We start from the raw sequence: 20924 nt of genomic DNA on the forward strand, positions 1-20924 counted from the left end.
CATGGCGCCATGGATATGGCTTTTCCTGCTATCCCCTGAGAAGACATATCTCACATAAGCATTCAATATGGTACATTTGGTGATGGCAGTGGTGGGCAGTGGTTGGGGTGGGTAGGTGTCGGGGGAGGGAACAAACACTGTGCACTCCTGCCCTACTACCTGATTTCCTCAACTCTGCCTGCTGGTCACCCATTCCCTTTTTGCTGTGAGAAGTTTACCTTGTCACTGATGATTAAATACTTATAATTACTTACCTGAAAAAGTTTTATTTTGTCCAATCAGAAAATTAATTTAAAATCACAGTCTTCACTAAAAAAAATGCTGCTATGCCATATCAAATGAGAACATTCAGAAACACTGGCAAACAGAAGAAATAATAAGACAATGCAAGTCACCCTAAAGAAAAGTTCTAAAAACTTTTGCATTTGCAGTATTAGTTATCAATCATGTTATCTTTATGATTATAATGATAAAACAATTTTAGCAATTCAACATAGAAGTGTACAGAGTAAAAAGTATTGTGCCATGCATCTGAGAAATAACACCACTCAAACACAGAAAATCCGAAGATAGTCCCTTGATTTTCAATGGATAACAAATGCCAACCACTACCCCTCCACCTTACCACCCCACCATTAACACCATTACAGTCACCTCCGACTGCAAGTTTCATTTGACCAGACCTGCTGATATTATGGCTACAAGAACAGATAACAGAAATCTTGTGTAAGTGCTTCAGTGACTCTTCCATGCGTTATTTAAATTGAGAGTAGTCACCTAGTACAGCTACGTCAACCAAAAAGTTTCAACAGCATCCAGGACAATCTAGCTCTTGCTAGTGAACATTCAGAGGGATTCCAGAATATTCTATCTGAAACATGAGTATGGAAAAACATCAATCATATTTCACCAACAACTTTTACCACATAAAATCATCAGAGCAGTAAACAGTAACCATTAGAACTAAACTCCCTTCAATCCCACATACTTAGCTTTGCAGTTCCTTCCTCATCATTGTTCCGATATCCTACCATCCCTAATTAGCTACCATTTCCAACACACAGTCGAGCTTTTAAATCCTGCAATAAAGTCTCACCACAGTACGATCTTTCTTTCTTAGAAAATACAGCTCACTTTTAAATCCTCTGCATCAAGATATCTATCTTTACCACAGGTTTCTACGACAAGGTGGTTCAAGCCTCAGTTTTCCTGTTTACTTCTAGAGTGTGGACACACATACCAGGTCATGGTATGCCTTCAGAAGATCCAGCTTACACTAGGCCTAGAAATAGTATCTACTCAAAATTCCTAGAGTTATCCAGGGCTGTGCGAAAAACAATTCCACAACATTTCCTCAACATTCCTTTCCCTGTGCTTCCAGAATAACACAAGTTTTCCAGCTTCAACCAACTGGAACTTGCATGCTTAGATATGTTGCAAAGCCTCCAATAGACTACATTAATATTCAGCACAAAAATTTGAAAACAATTTTAAAATACTTTACAAGAAGAAACAGCATTTGTTTCAAAATTTGATTACGAAATATAGTACAAAAATTGTTGAGCAGCAGCTGCTTTTTCAAATGGGAGTATAAATTATCACTGTCAAAATGCAGTTATTGCCTTCGAGGAATAATTCTAATTCCCATTCAGAAGCCAAATGGAAACTACATTGCTGATGATTTTCAGGTATTAGATTTGTTTGATTTTCACCATGTAATAAATGGCTTTTCCTAATATGTTGGCTGACATTAGAATGAGCGTCAGATGGATCAGGCTTTTAAGCACTCACCCGTTTCTGCTCCTTCAACTTGCTCTGCCACCGCTCTCGTCTCCATCGTTTCCTTTTCAAACTTCTAAGTTTATTTGTTTGTCTTTTATTCAGTGCTTTTCCACTGACAGCAGAGAATACAGGAATTTGTGGAGGTGATTCATTGCAAGGATTGCTTGTGCTTCCATCACGCCTGTCCTCCCACTCTTCTATGCAACTTGCTTCAGTACTCGAGTCAGATGACCAACCTCTAAAAGTTGCAGAAACATTGGTAAATTTGCTCCTGCAATGTCTTGGTGCAGACGGTCCAGGATCTAAACTTTGTGCTTCTACAGGACCATTACTGAATGATTGAGAACATGCCACAAAATCAGATTCTCGCCTGCACTGAGTCTGAAATGCAGAACTAATGGACTGTTCAGATGCAGGCTGCTGCAGATTAACATCATCTGCCAATGGAAACGGTCTAGGATTAGCAATCTCACCTAGGTGATGCATTATAACTCCACAGGAAGATGATCGTGGGCACAAGGCATGCATGCTAGTAAAACCAACAGATTCATTCTTTGAGTTTGTGCTGCTAAAATCCACACTGAGAGACTTTTTATGAAAACCGATCAATGCACATCTGGCTCTCGGAGGTTGCGAAGCAGAAGCGCTTGGCTGCGGATAAGCTTCTTTGAAGTGAAATTCATTGCTGTTAACTTCTACCATTCCTCCGCTGCGTGATCTTGCCTCCAGGCAAAGTGCTTCAGTTATTCTTTCATGATCCATTTTTCTCGAATAGTGTAAAAAATCTTTAAGCATGTTGTTGGACACGATGTTTTCTGTCCCATGTTCCACGTTTCCTACAGTTTCTAACTTGCAAATGTGTTGCAGTTTCGGAAGAGATTTCACCTTTGCCGACTCAATGATTCTGATCAAACGTGGTGTTTCATAATCAGTACAACTCTTACAAATACATACAGTCACTGCTTACTCACAAGGGCATTTTGCATTGCTGATAAAGTTAAAATCTCCTAGGCAGGCCCCACAATATTGGCAGTTCAGTTTTTCAATTGTCCACCATGACTATGGAAAAGAAACAGACAACAATCTGGTCATTGTAACAAAAAAAAAGAAAGATTGGGAAACAGACCACATCAACTCTTTTATACAATTCACAAGGTCAGCTTTTCTTTTCTGTGTGTAGCGTGGAATCTAGTACAACACAGAAAAACCAACACAACAGTAAGGCTGAGACACCTGATGTAGCAGATTGTAACAAAACACAATGTAAAATGTAAAAGCAGACTTTAGAAATACATGTTGTCATTGATATTAGTATTATTCAGCACAGCCCGAACATTACACGCTATTTCATGTCAAATTTAAAAGAAAAGTATAAAGACGCCACCCTCAACTAAGAATAATATAGTGGCTTTATGAAGGCCAACCAGTATTCATGCGCATGCAAATCAGACCAGACTGTAGGAACACAGTATATATTTTCAATAAAAATCCACAAAGCACTAAAAAAAAATTAAATTGTTCTATGGCTTCATTGTTATTTCAGGATCCTCTGAAAATTATTAAATATCATTGACAATAATTGTGAATTGGTCAAGGCTAACACAGTTTGTTATTTTCCATCCATTTTAGGCAGAAAGAAACATCCTCATTTATTTAAAAATAGGACAAATTACATCCTATCACATTTGTCACAATATGTCCTGTAAATTCCAATTTACATCCTTTTCCAGCCTAAATAGAACTTTTACTGTCAAGCTTTGTGTCTCAGCCATAATCCAGATGTTACAAAGATTTGCTCAAAAAAGCCACTTTTATGGAATTAAGTAACTCTAGGAAAGCTCTGAATAATAACACTAGTGGAAAAGAAGCTCTTGGTACTGTTCATGGAACATAATTCAAAAAGGTCTGTGAATAGCCTTTAAAAATAATTAAAATTCATCAGTAGTCATTAATGGGGTTCTGTCACTGTGCTGTGGAAGGAGAATGCATACAAGGCAAATGCAAAAACTACTTCTGATTGTATCATGTACAATAAATAGGGTCTCAATATGATAAGGGATTTCTTTTAAATGCCAAAGACTTTTCAAGAGCAAACATAAACACCTTCAATACAAATAGTCATTAAAAAAAGAAGTTTTGAATTATAACAGCATGGTGGCTCAGTGCTTAGCACCACTGCCGCATATCACCAGGGACCTGAATTCAATTCCAACTGTCTTTATAAAGTTTGCACATTCTCCCTGTGCCTGCGTGGGTTTCCTCTGGGTGCTCCGGTTTCTTCCCACAGTCCAAAGATGTAAAGACTAGGTAGCAACGTTAAATTGCTCATAGTGTCCAGGAATATGCAAGTTAGATGGATTAGCCATTAGCCCATACAGGGTTACAGGGAGAGAGTAGGTGAGTGAGTCCAGAGGGGATGCTCTTTGGAGAGTCAGTATGGACTTGGAGTGAATGGCCTGTTTCAACACTGTGGTGATTCTATGATTCTACAATTTGTATCCTCTCACTGGAAGAGACCTCTGCACTAAATCTGCAGTAATCCTAACTTGGCTGATGATATATGCAGGGAAGTTACCAGCAGAGAATCGAACTGATAAGGTAGAGCACTCTTCTCCTGGAAAACGAAATTCAGCATCAGATGAAGTGTAGTTCTTAAATGGTGTATAACGGAGCCAAGATTTAATTTTTAATTCTAGAAATAATTCTCTTTGAACCACAGAAATTCACTGACAAGGTATAGGAGCATTAGAAGGAAGATACTATGGAATTCTTCCTCCAATATGCTCGTCTGCAGTATTACATCTGACGCCCAAGAATCTAGTCTTGCGTTGGGGTGCTGAAACTTGTAAATGTGACTCCTTCACACCCTTGTATTCAGTTTGGTTTTAGAGGAACGGGAGCTTCCAGAAGTGTCATTACAAGATACTCCTTTGTTTCCAGAGGCAAGCAGAGTAAAATTCCCACATTATCTGCGTAATGTTTGGGTCTGAGGGACTTCGGGAGGTTGTAAGCATAAAACGCTCACAGGTCTTTAGTGAGGGAGGTCAAAGTGTCAACAACTCGAAAGATCTGGGTTCCAACTGCGGGAAAAGAAAGAAAGCTGAGTTGATGTTTTGCATCCAGTGACCTTTCTTCAGAACTGATTGTAGCTGGGAAAACGGTTGCTATCTCCACTGAAGAGGGGGTGGAGGGAGGAGGATGACTAAATGACAGATGAAGATGAAGCCCATTGAGAGAACAGACAAAGGAATGGGTAATGGTCATCCGGAGAGAATCAACAGCTGCTAGTAGGGAACCACTGGTAGCTGACAATGGGATGGTTATGGTAGCAGTCCAATGTGCATGGGAGTTGGTGGTAAGGACATGTGCGAAGACATTCAAGCCCTAAAATTACTCAACTCGATATTGAGTCCTGAAAGCTGCAGTCCCCAAGAGGAAAACAATATGCTGCCCATTTAGCTTCCATTGAGCTTTGCTGTAACACTGCAGCAAGCCAAACACAGATGTTAGCCAGGAAACACAGTGGTGTGTTGAAGTGGCAGGCAACTGGAAGCTTGGGGTCATTTTTGTGGACAGAACGCCACCCTGACTGCGTTTCGTCTCCCCATTGTAGTGGAGATCCCACTGTGAGCAGTGAATACAGTAGGCTATATTGATTGAAGTGGAGGTAAATCGCTGCTTCTCCTGGAAGGTGTGCATTGATCCTCAGTGAGAGGAGAGAAGGTAAACAGGCAGGCATTACACCTTCTGCAATTGCATGTCCATTCCCCATCATGATGGTCTCAGGGGTCTCCATTTCTTCTTGGAACAAGAAAGGTCTGAACCATCTCCATCCACCACCACTCCACCTGGTCAAGCTCACCCTCACTTCAAACAATAAGACCATAAGACATAGGAGTGGAAGTAAGGCCATTCGGCCCATCGGGTCCACTCCACCATTTAATCATGGCTGATGGGCATTTCAACTCCACTTCCCTGCACTCTCCCCATAGCCCTTAATTTCTTGCGAGATCAAGAATTTAGCAATCTCTGCCTTGAAGACATTTAACATCCCGGCCTCCACTGCGTTCTGTGGCAACAAATTCCACAGGCCCACCACTCTCTGGCTGAAGAAATATCTCCTCATTTCCATTGTAAATTGACCCTCTCTAATTCTAAGGCTGTGCCCACGGGTCCTAGCCTCCCCGCCTAACGGAAACAACTTCCCAGTGTCCACGCTTTCTAAGCCATGCTTCCTGTAAACATCTATTCTATTCTCTCACAGTTTCACCGGCTCAGTCGTATCAGTTCCAGTGATGCCTGCTTCTCTAAGAGGGCCTACAAAATGACCACCTTCTTCCTCAAACAAGGACTCCCCAGCCCTGTTATTGACAGGACTCTCAGCAGTGTCTGATCCATCTCCCACAATTTGATCCTCACCCCTTTCTCTTCTCTCCCACAACAGTGATAAAGGGTCCTCCTTGTCCTTACCTACCATCCCACCAGCATCCATACCAAAGGATCATTAGCCACCATTTCTGCTACCTCCACTGAGATGTTACGACCAGACACACATTCCCCTCCCTTCCTTGTCAGCCTTTCGCAGGCACCGTTCCCTCTGAAATACCCTGATCCACTTCTCTTTCACTCCCAACACAGCCCACAGCCTCAAGGCACCTTCCCACGCAATTGCAGAAGATGTAACACCTGCCTGTTTACTTCTAGCCTCCTCATTATTCAAAGCACCAAACACACCTTTCAGGTGAAGCAACAATTTCCCTGCACTTAATTCAATCTAGTCTATTCACCATGGGACATCAGAATGTGGTCTCCACTGCGCTGGGGAAATGTAGATTGGCGGAGCAACCACCCAAACACCAATGCTCTTTCTGCAAAAAAGATCCTGTGCTTCTAGATGCCTGCCACTCCAACACACCACCTTGTTTTCTGGCCAGCACTTGTGTCTCAGGCTTCCTGCAGTGCTTCAAAGCTCAGCGCAAGCTGGAAGAACAGTGGCTCATTATCCTCGAAAACTGCGCAGTCTTCTAGACTCAATATTGATTTCAATAATTTTACAGCCTCAGCACCCTCTTCCATGTCCTTACCCCAAACTCCACACACCAGGCCATGCCACGACATGGGTTGCGACCGCAACAGTCCGACTTTCAGATAATAATGGTCCCAATTAACCGCTAATTTGCCCAGGCTGAAGTTTACCTATTCCTTTTCTGTCCAACTGTTGCTCTCTCTCTCTCTTGCGTGCATTGGACTGCATTCCTACCTTGACTAACCCTATCGCATGTAGTTGCACAGGGGATGCCGAAAGTTGGTAGAAGGAAGTTTCCTTACAAGGAATGAAGTTAAATTGAAGGTAAAATAATGCAAGCTGAAATAATCTAAACTTCTCAAACAGCAGCATATAATTTTTTTAAGAAAAAAATGAACCCTTACATTAATGATTTACTATCACAGTTATACAGCATGGAAACAGACCCTTCGGTCCAACTCATCCACGCCGACCTGATATCCTAAATTAATCTAATCCCATTTGCCAGCATTTGACCCACTTCTCTCTAAACTCTTCCTATTCATGTACCCATCCAGATGCCTGTAAGATGTTGTTATTGTAACAGCCTCCACCACTTCCCCTAGTAACTTATTCCATTCATGCATCACATTCTGTGTGAAAAAGATGCCCCTCTTATATACTTCCCTTCACTCCATGACTTCTAGTCTTGGACTCTCTTGCTCTGGGGAAAGATCTTGGCTATTCACTCGAATAATGTCCCTGATGATTTTATAAACCTCTTATGGTCGCCGCTCAGGCTCTGATACTCCCAAGGAAAATAGCCCCAGTCTATTGAGCCTTTCCCTATCAATCAAATCATCCAACATTGGCAACATTCTTGTAAATGTTCTCTGAACTCTTTCAAGTTTCACATCATCTTTCCTATAGCAAGGAGACCAGAACTAAATGCAGTACTCCAAAAGTGGCCTACCCCAATGTCATGTACAGCTGCAATATGGCATCCAAACTCTTATACTCAATGCACCAAATAAAAAGCAAATGTACCAAACGCCTTCATTTCCTGACTATAACAGAGCAAAACATCAGTTGTTGAGAAAAATACATTTTAACTGCTTCTAGTATTGTGTGGAATGAAACAACTCTTATTGTTAAAAGACAAAACTGAAGCACAGGCTAACAGTTCTGCTTGAATTATCAAAATAAGCACAGCTACAAAAGGCAGGTACAAAAATAGTAAAATTGGTACTTGTTGTCTACTTTATAAAATGTGCAACTAAATCACTTTGGCTGCATCCTGCTGATACATCAATGTCTGCTTCTAGTCCACCTTCATTGTTACAAATTACAATTTATTTTTATACTTAAACATAAAAATCACAAACCCTTTCTATTGGTTTAGTTTACTTGTTTGCTTTGATGCCATTTTTGCAGGCTTTTTCTCCACCACCTCATGTCTCCTCACTATTGCCGAGTTGAAAAGCTTGGTCAGCTTGCTCGTTAATCATTCGATAAGTGATCAACCTGCTGGGTTTGAAATACCCTTGAGTGTTTATCACCCAACATTGTTCATGAAAATCCTCATCTCTTTCCTTTCCACATATTATGTTTGTACCATTAACTGAGGTTGGGAATTATGAATGCATATTTAAATTCTATCCCTACATAGTTTATGGAACCACTACTATGCAGTGGACCATCTTCACTCAATGATGCCCTTAAAAAGATCCTGTCCAATTTAAACTGCATATTCTCATTGCTCTTGGGGACTAACAGTCAACTGTGCTTGGGATTTGGGTCACATATAGGTAAATATGCCAAGTTCGGTAGCAGGCAAGTCAATCGGATTGAACAAATTCAGCTTCACAAATTGCCATGTTGAGATATAAAATTTACCATTTCCAAATGCTCTGCCAGTATTCCACATTGTTCCTCTGATTTTCATTTTTCAATACCAAAGAGTTACCAAATCAATGATAATTAACTGAACAGTGCTATAAAACAGCACTTCCCGAAGAATTTTTCCAAGCCCTTTACTAGTTAGACAACACATCCATAATACTGGATATGAAGAGTAGCAGATATAACACAGTGTGGAGCTGGAGGAACTCAACAGGCCAGGCAGCAGAGAAGCAGGAAAGCTGACGTTTTGAGTCGGGACCCTTCTTCACAAACGAGGGACAGGGTAGGGAGCTCTGAAATAAAGAGAGGGGGGAGCGGGGAGAGGTGGGGCTGGGGAAGGTAGGTGGGATGGTGATAGGCGAGTCCAGGTAAGGAATGGTGGGGTTTGGTCAGTGAGGCGAGAGTGGCAGAAAGGAGGGAGAGAAGACGGCCAGGTCAATGAAGCGGGGATGAGAGAGGGGGTTGGTCATGGGATGAGGCCGGGGTTGGGGAGATTTTGAAGCTAGTAAAATCCACACTGAGGCCATTAGGTTGTAGGCTCCCAAGATGGAATATGAGGTGCTGCTCCTCCAGTTTCTGGGTGGTGTCATTGTGACACTAGTGGAGGCCTAGGATGGACATGTCACCCAGGGAGTGGGAGGGTGGGGGCTGAAGTGGTTTGTGATTGCAAGGTGTTGTTGTCTGTCGCGAACTGAATGCAGGTGTTCTACAAAGCAAAGCAAAGCAGTCTTTAAGCCTCCGCTTGGTCTCACTGATGTAGAGGCGGCCACATCAGCAGCAATGGATGCAGTAGATCACATTAGCGGATGTACAAGTGAACATTTGTCTGATGTGGAAGGTTTTTTTTGGGCCTTTGGATGGAGGCGATGGGGAAGGTGTACAGGCAGGTGAAGCACTTCCTGCGGTTGCCGGAAAGATGCCAGAGGTGGTACTCAATAACGAATACAGTTGAGTCAACTGATTTCGTGGAGTTCTGAGGACAGCTTAACAAGAAAAAACAAAACAGTGCAGAGTAATAAAGTGTTTCATTCACAGTATTGTGCCCTGGAGAGAGAGCGAGTGTACGTGAGCGTGTGAGTGCTGCAAGTATGAAACGTATTAAATTATGAAGGGCATGGACAGGGTTGACAGGAAGAAACATTTCCCCTTGATGGAGGATGAATAACCATGAAGCATTACATTAAGATATGAGACAGAAGCAACATGACAATCACAGGCCAGATGAAACACAGAATCATAGAAACTTGGAACAGGCATAACTTTAAAGGTGAGAGGAGAAAATATGAGGAAACTTATGGCAACATTTTCACACATAGGGTAGTTTGTATGTATAATGAGCTGCTAGAGGGAGTGGTAGATACAGGTACAGTTACAACATTTAAAAGACATTTGGACTGGTACATGAGTAGGAAAGATTTACACAGGGATATGAGCCAAATGCAGGCAAATGGGACTAGATTAGTTTGAGAAACCTGGTTGGCATGGACGAGTTGGACCAAAGGGTCTGTTTCTGTTCTGTATAGCTCTGCAACTCTAGGTTTATGCTTTCTGATTCTTCAAACTTGCTCTGCAGTTCAACGTATCACAGCAGATGCTCTATCTATTCCTGCTTTCTTTCCAAAACCTTTGATGCATTTTACATCAACAACTTTATCAATCATTTTCTTAAACAACTCATTTCTTGATTTGAATTATTGAAAGTAGGCAAAATGATCTAATATTGGTAACAAGTTAATGACAAAACTGAGTGCAAATTATCTAGAATCTGATTAGCACACAGAATTCCAGAACAGCAGAGATTAAATATGCATAACAGGAATCATTAAAGAAGCAATTTTGCAATTAGTCATCATTATGACATTACATAGATGGACTTCTGTACCTTCAAATAAAAAAGTACAAAGCTCATAGTGCTCTTTGCTATCACTTTCTTTCCCTCCCTGTGCAAACCAGCTAAAACTTCCCTAGGTTCCCACTACTCCCCTAGTTTGTAAATGTACATGCTTTGTGAAACAGAAGCATTCGCATTTTTGGAGTCTTTTCCTGAATATAATGATTCTCTACATAAAGCAATGCCTAGCTTGCAAATTGTTCAAGCAGAACAGTGAAATGAAAGTACAAGTGACTGAAGGAAGGATCAACAGGCTGCAAAATTAGCAGGCTTCTGGATAGAGAATCAAGCCAAAATAGCCATGCAATGATGAGGCATATCACATTCCTGTTTAATGATCACTCCATTACAACGCTTAACACTTAAACAGTCCATGCTTAGCAGGGCAGCCGCTTTGGACAGATGGCATAAACCATTTGCCATTATCATGAGTCAATTACAAAGACGTCACTTATAACATTAAGAGCACAGACTATTATGGGCAGCTCAATAAATACTTACCCTGCAATTAGTAACTTAAAAGGCTTTGCTAATTTCAGGCAAAGTATAGTCATCAAGCAGATTTGAATGAGCTATTCGCATTTCATTAACATGCAATCCCCTTAGCGATGAGATTCTGGATGCAACTGCGAGCAATTAAAGAGTATTCACAATGTGAAATTTTTTTTTAAATTGTTAGTTGTTTTTGTTCAGAGTTTTATCATGCTCTGTGGAACAGTGGAACTCACGTTAACAACAATCCTAAGCAGAAGGACAAGGACAGCAAATACATGGGAACATCACCACCTATAAGTTCCCCTCCAGGCGCTCACCACCCTGACTTGGAAATATATTGCCATTCCTTCACTGTTGCTAGGCCAAAATCCTGGAATCCCACCCCCCCCCCCCCATCCCAAGAGCTTTGTAAGTCAACCTGCAGCATGTGGACATTTTCAGAAAAGGCAAGGTGCAACGAGATCTTGGTGTCATGGTGGAACTGTCGCTGAAGGTGAGCATGCAGGTGTAGCAGGCAGTGAGGAGAGCTAATGGCATGCTGGCCTTCAAAGCAAGACGATTTGATTATCAGAGTAAGGATGTCTTGCTGCGATTATACAACGCCTTAGTGAGGCCACACCTTGAGTACTGTGTGTAGTTTTTGTCTCCTAGTCTGAGGAAGGACATTCTTACTATTGAGGGAGTCCAGTGAAGATTCACCAGATCTGATTCCCAGGATGACAGGGCTGATACGAGGAAAGACTGGATTGACTGGGCTTGTATTCACTGGAATTTAGAAGAATGGGGGATATCCTAAAGGAACAGAAAATCCCGATGGGGTTGGGCAGGCTAGAGGCCGGACGAATGTCCTCAGTGTTAGGAAAGTCAGTGTTAGAACAAGGGGTCTCAGTCTAAGGATAAGGGGTAAACCATTTAGGACTGATATGAGGAAGAATTTCTTCACTCAGGTATGAACTTGTGGAATTCTCTCCCACAGGAACCTTGGGGCCAGGTCATTAGATACATTCAAGAGGGAGTTTTAGTCTGTGCAGCTAAAGGGATCAGAGGTATAGGGAGAGGGCGGGAACGGGATACTGAAAATGTGTGATCAGTCATTGATTGTACAGAATGGTGGTGCAGGCTGAAAGGGGCATTTGGCCACTCCTGCACCTATTTTCTATGTTTCGCAAGGCCTACTATGGACAGGTAAGAAATGCTGATTAGTCAGCGATACCCATACCCCACCATTTGAATAAAAATAACTCAATGTCTGATCAATTGGGCATAAAAACAAAACCTACAACATTTCACCTTTGAAGGGGCGACAAAGAGGATTGATAAAGGCCGAGCAGTAGGCATTGTCTATATGGACTTCAGCAAAACATTTAACATTCTGCATGGTAGACTGGTGGGTTCACTGCTCTTTGTCATTTATACAAACAGTTCAGATGACAATTTAGGAGGCATGGTTAGCAAGTTTGCAGATGACAGCAAAATTGATGGTAGAGTTGACATTGATGAAGGTTATCTAGACTTGTTTCTTGATATCCTTCCCAATATTTGGTTGATTACAGGTTGAACCATGCAATACAACTGTATACTTTTTAAGCCAAAACTCGATTCCGTCCCAGGCAGTTCAAGGACATTCTCCTTCTCCATTATTGCAAAGTTCTCATTATTCATTACTGCCAACTCTAGATTCTAGGATACATGCTCACATTCTCAGAATAAGGAGTTACTTATTTAGGAGCAAGATCAAAAGGGATTTATTCACTCAAACGGTTGAAATGTTTCATCTCAAAGGACTGTAGATGTTCGGTTTTCGAGTGCATAATAGGACAGAGATTCATTACTTTTTTTGAGTCAGTACAGAGGAATTATGGTATGGGTTAGTGCAACAACACTGTGTAACACGGTGGCTCAGTGGTTAGCACTGGCACCTCACAACGCCAGGGACCCTGGATCAATTCCACTCTGTGCAAACACCACAAAGACATTCCCCCCACGTCTGCATGGGTTTTCGCTGGGTGCTCCAGTTTCCTCTCTCAGTCCAAAGATGTGCAAGTTAGATGGATTGGCCAAGCTAAATTGCCCCATGTTGTGCAGACTAAGTGGATTAGCCATGGGAAATGCGGAGTTGCTGGGATAAGATGGGGTGGTAAGTTCTTGGTGGGGTGCTCTTCACAGAGTGGGTACAGACCTAATGGGCCAAATGGCCTCTTTCCCCACTGCAGGGTTTCTGAGACTCTATGAACTCGCAACACTCACCAGTCAATGAGCTCGACTGAGCTAACCAGACTCCTTTAGACAATTCAGTTCCTTTTATAGGATTTGTACACATTCTGGTCCAGTGATTCCTTGCATTGGATTGAGCATGCCTACTTGTCTTCTTTCTGTGAAAAATATTTTTATACATGATGTTAACCCATAACATGTCTTTAGTAACTTAATTAATCTGCATGATTAGGACATCTCACTTATAACACTCGAAATATTTTTGTACACAATGTGTTGTTTGTGTACAAATTGTTAATTTTACCCTGTCTTTCTCCAATGAATAATTCTTTAAAATATGCTACATCTACTGACGACTATATAGAAAAATACAAGAATCTAATGTTCCCTATTTACAAAACTGAAAAGGGCAAATAAAATGTCTGCAATCTCATTTATTCATGGTTGCCTGTTTTGTAATTTATCTCCTCCTCTGTATTTAAATTTCTACCTTATACCTATATATTTTCAACTGGTATCTGAGAGATCCAATTAATTTCTTAAAGAACACTGCAGAAAACCCAATTATTCAAAAATTGACTATTTCCCTAATGTATTCGGTCTATCATGTTGCACAGTGTAAATTTATTCCATTTCAGGCAAAATTTAGACATTGCAACAATATTTTTTATGCTTGGAAACTTGAAAATATCAATCAAAATAACAATTGCTAAATTGCATTGATGATTTTTTTGAAATGGTTTTCCAACATCACAATGAGCTACTCCTGTGTAATAATAGATCTGTGATGTTGTGACACCAACGACAACAATTTCTATTTCTAAAGCAACTTTTATACAGTGAAAGTACCTAATTGCTTCACAAGAACACTCTCTCACATAATTAGACACAGAATCACATAAGGAGGTGTGGATTAGCCCTGGTAAAGGCAGGGCTATGGGGATAAGGTGGGGTTGCAGGGTCTGGGTGGGATGCTTTTCAGAGGGTCAGTGCTTGGCCTGCTATGTTCATCCAGCTCCACACTTTGTTATCTCGGATTCTCCAGCATCTGTAGTTCCCATTTTCTGTGGCAGAACCAGGCTTGGTTTTAATGAACATGTATTCTAGTAGATGTAAAGAAACTTCTTGACTGAAAATGCTGGCAGATAGTTTGGAAGATTGCAGACTTGAAACTTTGGTTAGAGTCCTAACATTAGATAGGCTGGATAAATGGTTTCCCCTATTGTGAAATTTGATTTGGCTAACAATGGCTGACCTTACAAGGTCTCTGGAACCTAGAATCTCTACAGTGTGGAAAGAGGCCTTTTGGAACATCAAGTTTGCACTGACCCTCTGAAAAGCATCCCACCCAGATCTTAGGAGCACGGTCTCGGACTGAAACGTCAGCTTTCGTGCTCCTAAGATGCTGCTTGGCCTGCTGTGTTCATCCAGCTCCCCACTTTATCATCTCTAGTTCTGCCATTCAGACTGACGAGGCATGCATTCATATCTGAATAGCCCAATGAATGAAGGAAAACTAAAAAGGTTTGCTACCAGCAAAGTTTGTGGAAGTGTCGTAAAATATGGTTCCGCTGGCTCCTGACACTCATGAGATCTCATTATCTGTCTCTGTCTTGTCACCTTTGGAGTTTGAAAGTCAATTTCATATTGCTAGAGGCAGTTTATCCATGTAACTCAACAAACCCACTCAAAAACGGATAATCATTATAAAGGGTTTTCAGTTTTGTTAAATGAAATAAAGAAAGTGCACTACACCGACATTAAAATTACTCTCAGTCAAGAGAGACAACAGAACAACAGGTAATTTAATCAGACAGCTGTAACAGTGACAGTTTTTGCGAAAGCTTGTTGAAAAAAAAATTACTTGCCATAACAAAAGCAGCCTCCTTAGAAACGTGAACAAAAAGCTATCAGGCGTTTGTTGCCTCCGGTCCTCTTCTGAACAGTACCTGTAACTAATTTAACAGGTAAAAGGTTTCTTGGAATATGTCTATCAAAATTGCAATCACATCAAACACTGACAATATTTTTTAAAAATACAAAAACAAACAATAGTATTTCAAGGGAAAACAGGTAGAAGCATGTATGTTTTAAATATAAAATGACAAACATTATCATTCTAGTAGATGGCCTCAAAAAATTTAATCAAAACCTCAAGTAAAATACAGGACTGTAGACGCTGGAAATCTGAAACAAAAACAGAAATTGCTGGAGAAACTCAGCAGCTCAGGCAATATCTATGGAGAGAAAACAGTTAATGTTTTGCAATTCTTCAGAACTGATAGCATCTGGGAAAAAAAAACAGGATCACTGGACTCAAAATAATAACAGATGTTGCCAGACCAGCATAATCAAAATCCTAGTCACTGAGCTATTTTGGATAGGTAGCCATTAAATAGGACTCTTTCATAAGTGCAACAATCTCAAAAACTCAAATAACTTTGGATTTCCTGGTATTATTTATGTCTTACCAGTTAGTCCAACCAATACGTATGTTAGACAGAAGTCTATATACACTAAAGACCAGAACAGTGTTTCAGCTCTTTACTGAACAAGCAGCACCGCTTGGATACTCAGTTAAATTACTGGATCTGTTTGAACTCTTATCGAAACATGATAAATGGGATAGACTTTGAACACAACCAGCAATTCAAGACTGGAAACCCTTGAGATACTATGGGCCACCAGCAGCAGTACTGTACTCAATGCGTAACGACATGGCCTATTAAATCTCCCACTTTACCATTACCTTGAAGGGATAACCTTGGTTCAATGATGAGTATAGGAGGGCATGTCAGAGGCAGGCATACCTAAAAAGAAATTAGGTAAAACATCAAAACTGGAGTACTTGCACGTCAAACAGCGTAAGCAGCAAGTGATAGACAGACTAACTGATTCCACAACAAATAGTTCAGGCCTAAGCTCTAATCTTGTCAAGTATAGTTGTGAATGCTGGTGGACAATAAATAGTTCACTGGAGGTGATGGATTCCTAAATTCCCTACTCTCAAAAACAGGGGGTGCCCAGCTCATTAGTGCAAAATATAAAGCATTTGCAACAACCTACAGCCAGACATGAAAAGTTGACAATCAGCTCAGCCTCCTCCAAAATGTGCCCAGCATCATTAGTCTTTGACTAATTCAATTCACATCACATGATATAAAGAAACAGCTGATGGTTAGTGATACTTCAAAGGCTTTAGGCACTGGCACCATTAGTACTGAAACAATAGGCACAGTGCTGAAGTTGTGTGCTCCAGAACTCAGCATGAACCTGCCCCTGTCAATATGGGCCTACTCTCAATAATCGGTAAAGCAATAGAAAGTGTCATCACAATGCTACCAAGCAAAACCTGCTCACTCTCAGTCTGTTGCAGACCTCATTGCAGTCTTGTTTGAAACTTGGACAAAGGAGCTGAATTCCAGAGATGCCATGAGCCCTTGGCATTAAACTCACGGATCATCAAGCGTGGCCCTAGCAAAACTGGAAGAATCAACAGGAATCAAACAGAAAAATGTCCACTGGCTGCAGTCATACCTGCAACAAAAGAAAATGGTTGTAGTTGTTGGAGGTCAGTCATCTCAGCAGCTTTCCTCAGGGTATTTGCTTTCCTAAGCTAACCTGTTCAGGGATATTGTTAGATAATAAAATGTGAGGCTGGATGAACACAGCAGGCCAAGCAGCATCTCAGGAGCACAAAAGCTGACGTTTCGGGCCTGGACCCTTCATCAGAGAGGGGGATGGGGAGAGGGAACTGGAATAAATAGGGAGAGAGGGGGAGGCGGACCAAAGATGGAGAGTAAAGAAGATAGGTGGAGAGAGTATAGGTGGGGAGGTAGGGAGGGGATAGGTCAGTCCAGGGAAGACGGACAGGTCAAGGAGGTGGGATGAGGTTAGTAGGTAGATGGGGGTGCGGCTTGGGGTGGGAGGAAGGGATGGGTGAGAGGAAGAACTGGTTAGGGAGGCAGAGACAGGTTAGACTGGTTTTGGGATGCGGGGGGGGGGGGGGGGGAGAGCTGGGCTGGTTGTGTGGTGCAGTGGGGGGAGGGGACAAACTGGGCTGGTTGAGGGATGCAGTAGGGGAAGGGGAGATTTTGAAACTGGTGAAGTCCACATTGATACCATTAGGCTGCAGGGTTCCCAGGCGGAATATGAGTTGCTGTTCCTGCAACCTTCGGGTGGCATCATTGTGGCAGTGCAGGAGGCCCATGATGGACATGTCATCTAGAGAATGGGAGGGGGAGTGGAAATGGTTTGCGACTGGGAGGTGCAGTTGTTTGTTGCAAACTGAGCGGAGGTGTTCTGCAAAGCGGTCTCCAAGCCTCCGCTTGGTTTCCCCAATGTAGAGGAAGCTGCACCGGGTACAGTGGATGCAGTATACCACATTGGCAGATGTGCAGGTGAACCTCTGCTTAATGTGGAATGTCATCTTGGGGCCTGGGATAGGGGTGAGGGAGGAGGTGTGGGAACAAGTGTAGCATTTCCTGCGGTTGCAGGGGAAGGTGCCGGGTGTGGTGGGCTTGGAGGACAGTATGGAGCGAACAAGGGAGTCACGGAGAGAGTGGTCTCTCCGGAAAGCAGACAGGGGTGGGGATGGAAAAATGTCTTGGGTGGTGGGGTCGGATTGTAAATGGCGGAAGTGTCGGAGGATGACGCGTTGTATCCGGAGGTTGGTAGGGTGGTGTGTGAGAACGAGGGGGATCCTCTGAGGGCGGTTGTGGCGGGGGCGGGGTGTGAGGGATGTGTTGCAGGAAATACGGGAGACGCGGTCAAGGGCGTTCTCGATCACTGTGGGGGGAAAGTTGCGGTCCTTAAAGAACTTGGACATCTGGGATGTGCGGGAGTGGAATGTCTTATCGTGGGAGCAGATGCGGTGGAGGCGGAGGAATTGGGAATAGGGGATGGAATTTTTGCAGGAGGGTGGGTGGGAGGAGGTGTATTCTAGGTAGCTGTGGGAGTCGGTGGGCTTGAAATGGACATCAGTTACAAGCTGGTTGCCTGAGATGGAGACTGAGAGGTCCAGGAAGGTGAGGGATGTATCAGGGATATTGTTACACACCTCTGGAGCTGGTTCTAGATTTCCTGGCTCAGAGATAGAGACACTATCATCACACTACAACAACCCGCATTCCCCAGGGTAGTGTCCCGTGCCCAGCCATCTTCAGCTGCTTTACGAATGATCTACCTTCCATCATAAGGTCAGAAGTGGGGATGTTCACTAAATATTGCACAAATGTTTAGCACTATTCATGACTTCTCAGCAACTGAAGCAATTCATGGACAAATTTGATAAATGTTAGTATACTGATTAAATCCAGTTCATTATTCATTCCTAAATCATACATTGCTTGTACCTTTGTTGCATCCAGGACATATTGCTGGTGGAAACTATACCAGAGGCACTCCAAAAATTCACTACCTTTCGGACAAGTACTTGTCTGTCTCTCCCAATCTATGTTAAAGTTAAAATCCCACATTAATGATACCTTGCTACACACTTGCCCAATTTCTGCATTTATACAATCTAGTCCTTCAGAGCTGCTACTGAGGAGACTATACACAACACCTATTACAGTTTTAGATACTTTACTATTCCTCAGTTCCACCCAAATTATCTCCATTGAATGCTTTGCTCTCATTATATCCTCCTTCACAAATGAAGTGTTTCTAATCAGTCAGGCCACTCCACTGCCTCTGCCATTTCCCCCATCCATGCTGTGAACTTTAATACCTGGCACATTTAGTTCCCAATCCTGCAGCCATGTCTCAGTAACAGTTACTATATCATACTCGACAGTGTGAAATTTATTTTATTTCTGACACTCCATGCACTTATATATAGAACTCTTACTTAGGCCACATACTGTAACCTGTCCCTCAGCTCTGATAAATTACATGCCTGTTTGTTACTTCTCTCTTCTACCTTAATCAACACACTTCTTCAGTAAGACCTGGTCAATATTCAGATTTGGGCTATTGAGCGATAAGTAACATGTGTGCCAGGCAATGACCATACCCAAAAAGATAGCATCTAACCACTGTCCCTCAACATGCAAATAGCATTACCATCACTAGACCCCCACTACAAACACCTTGGGGGTTATTACTGACCAGAAACATAACTAGCCATGTAAATACTGTTGCTACAAGAAAAGGTCGGGGTTAGGAACCATGCAGTAATAACTCACCTCTTGTCTCCCCAAAACTTGCCCACCAGCTACAAGGCACAAGTCGGAAGTGTGATGGTGCAGCTCCAATGATACTCAAAGCTACATGCCATCCAAAACAAAGCAGTTCACTTGATTAGCCCCACATTCACTCCTTCCACCACTGACGCACGGTAGCAGCAGCGTGTACCATCTACAAGATGTACTGGCGAAATATACCAAAGCCCCTTAGGTGGTACCTTCCAAACCGACTACCACTGCCATCTAGAAGGACAAGGGCAGCAGATACATGGATGACCACCACCTGCAAGTTTCCCCTCCAAGCCACTCACCATCCCGACTTGGAAACATGTTGCATTCCGAAGCTGTCAACGGGGTCAAAATCTTGGAATTTACCCTGTGGCTTTACCAACAGCACATGGTTTGGCAGTGATTCAAGGTGGCAGCAGCACCCACTTCCTCAAGGGCAACTAGGGACAGGCAATAAATGCGGGCCAGCCAGGGATACCCTTGTCCCGTCCCATAAGTGACTTTAAACAAAAAAGCAAATTACGACTGTTCCACATGACCTTAACAACGTCCTGTAGTTTTAGCTTGGGATTCTCTCAGGTCTCCCGATAGCAGACTGTAGTTTAATAGAATGAGGTATAAAACTGGCCCTGGAGGAGGATCACTATCATGAGAATCCATCTTATGGAAACACTGGGCCAGAGTGAAGTGAAGGTCAACTTCTTTCTGTGCGGCACTGCAGAAAGTTTTAAAAAAGTTGCAGCAGGAACCGACACCATATAAATCCACCACTTACATTGACATGGGGGTTCTAAAGTAAAATCTTTCAAATCTTTTCGCAGGTCTGATGTGAAGCAAAGTTCGACACAAATTCGGAGTGAGGAGATTGAAAGCTTGGGGATGAAGGAGGTAAATGCTAACATTCACCTTCAATCAACAGCAAGGATTTCCCGTTTACAAGCAGGAAAAAACTGCGGCTCCCGGAACCAGCTCCAGCTCCGACTGCTCCGGGAAATGATCCGTCAAAGGCCCCGAAAACAGCTTCCGGCACCGGCACCACCCTTCTCTACGCTCCCGGCCACTCAGCCATCCCTGCACACACCGCCCCACGCCCCGCAAACCCGTCCGCTAACACCACACCCAACCTCCGCTCAGCTCCACCCGCCAACACTCCCCACCATCGCCAATACCCACGCATCAGCGCACGCCTCCCCACCATCAGACACACTCTCCCTCCTCCCAGTCCCCACCATCCTCACATCTCCCCAACTCTTCCCACCCCCCCCCAACTCTTCCCCACCCCCCCCAACTCTTCCCCCACCCCCCCCAACTCTTCCCCCACCCCCCCCCAACTCTTCCCCCACCCCCCCCAACTCTTCCCCCACCCCCCCCAACTCTTCCCACACCCCCCCCCAACTCTTCCACCCCCCCCCCCCCCAACTCTTCCACACCCCCCCCC

The 20924-nt window shown here is 42.9% G+C and overlaps 1 protein-coding gene and 1 long non-coding RNA gene across 2 annotated transcripts in view; both read right to left on the reverse strand.

Moving 5' to 3' along the window:
• The window catches only part of rnf180a (ring finger protein 180a), a 75978-nt gene extending 73244 nt beyond the window's left edge, over positions 1–2734 (reverse strand). The window contains exon 1 of the mRNA XM_048528644.2: positions 1792–2734. Within this exon, the coding sequence (XP_048384601.1) occupies positions 1792–2577 (786 nt within the window). The 5' untranslated portion in view covers positions 2578–2734. The remainder of the gene's footprint in view (positions 1–1791) is intronic.
• A 12423-nt stretch (positions 2735–15157) lies between these two features.
• On the reverse strand, positions 15158–20545 carry LOC125451529 (uncharacterized). The gene is made up of 3 exons (XR_007247319.2): positions 20262–20545; positions 16039–16099; positions 15158–15244 (listed from the first exon to the last, which is right to left on the reverse strand). It is a non-coding gene; the product is annotated as an uncharacterized LOC125451529 (long non-coding RNA).
• Positions 20546–20924: the final 379 nt, after the last annotated feature.

The sequence above is a fragment of the Stegostoma tigrinum genome, chromosome 1 (assembly GCF_030684315.1).
Source record: "Stegostoma tigrinum isolate sSteTig4 chromosome 1, sSteTig4.hap1, whole genome shotgun sequence".
Taxonomy (NCBI): Eukaryota; Metazoa; Chordata; class Chondrichthyes; order Orectolobiformes; family Stegostomatidae; genus Stegostoma; species Stegostoma tigrinum.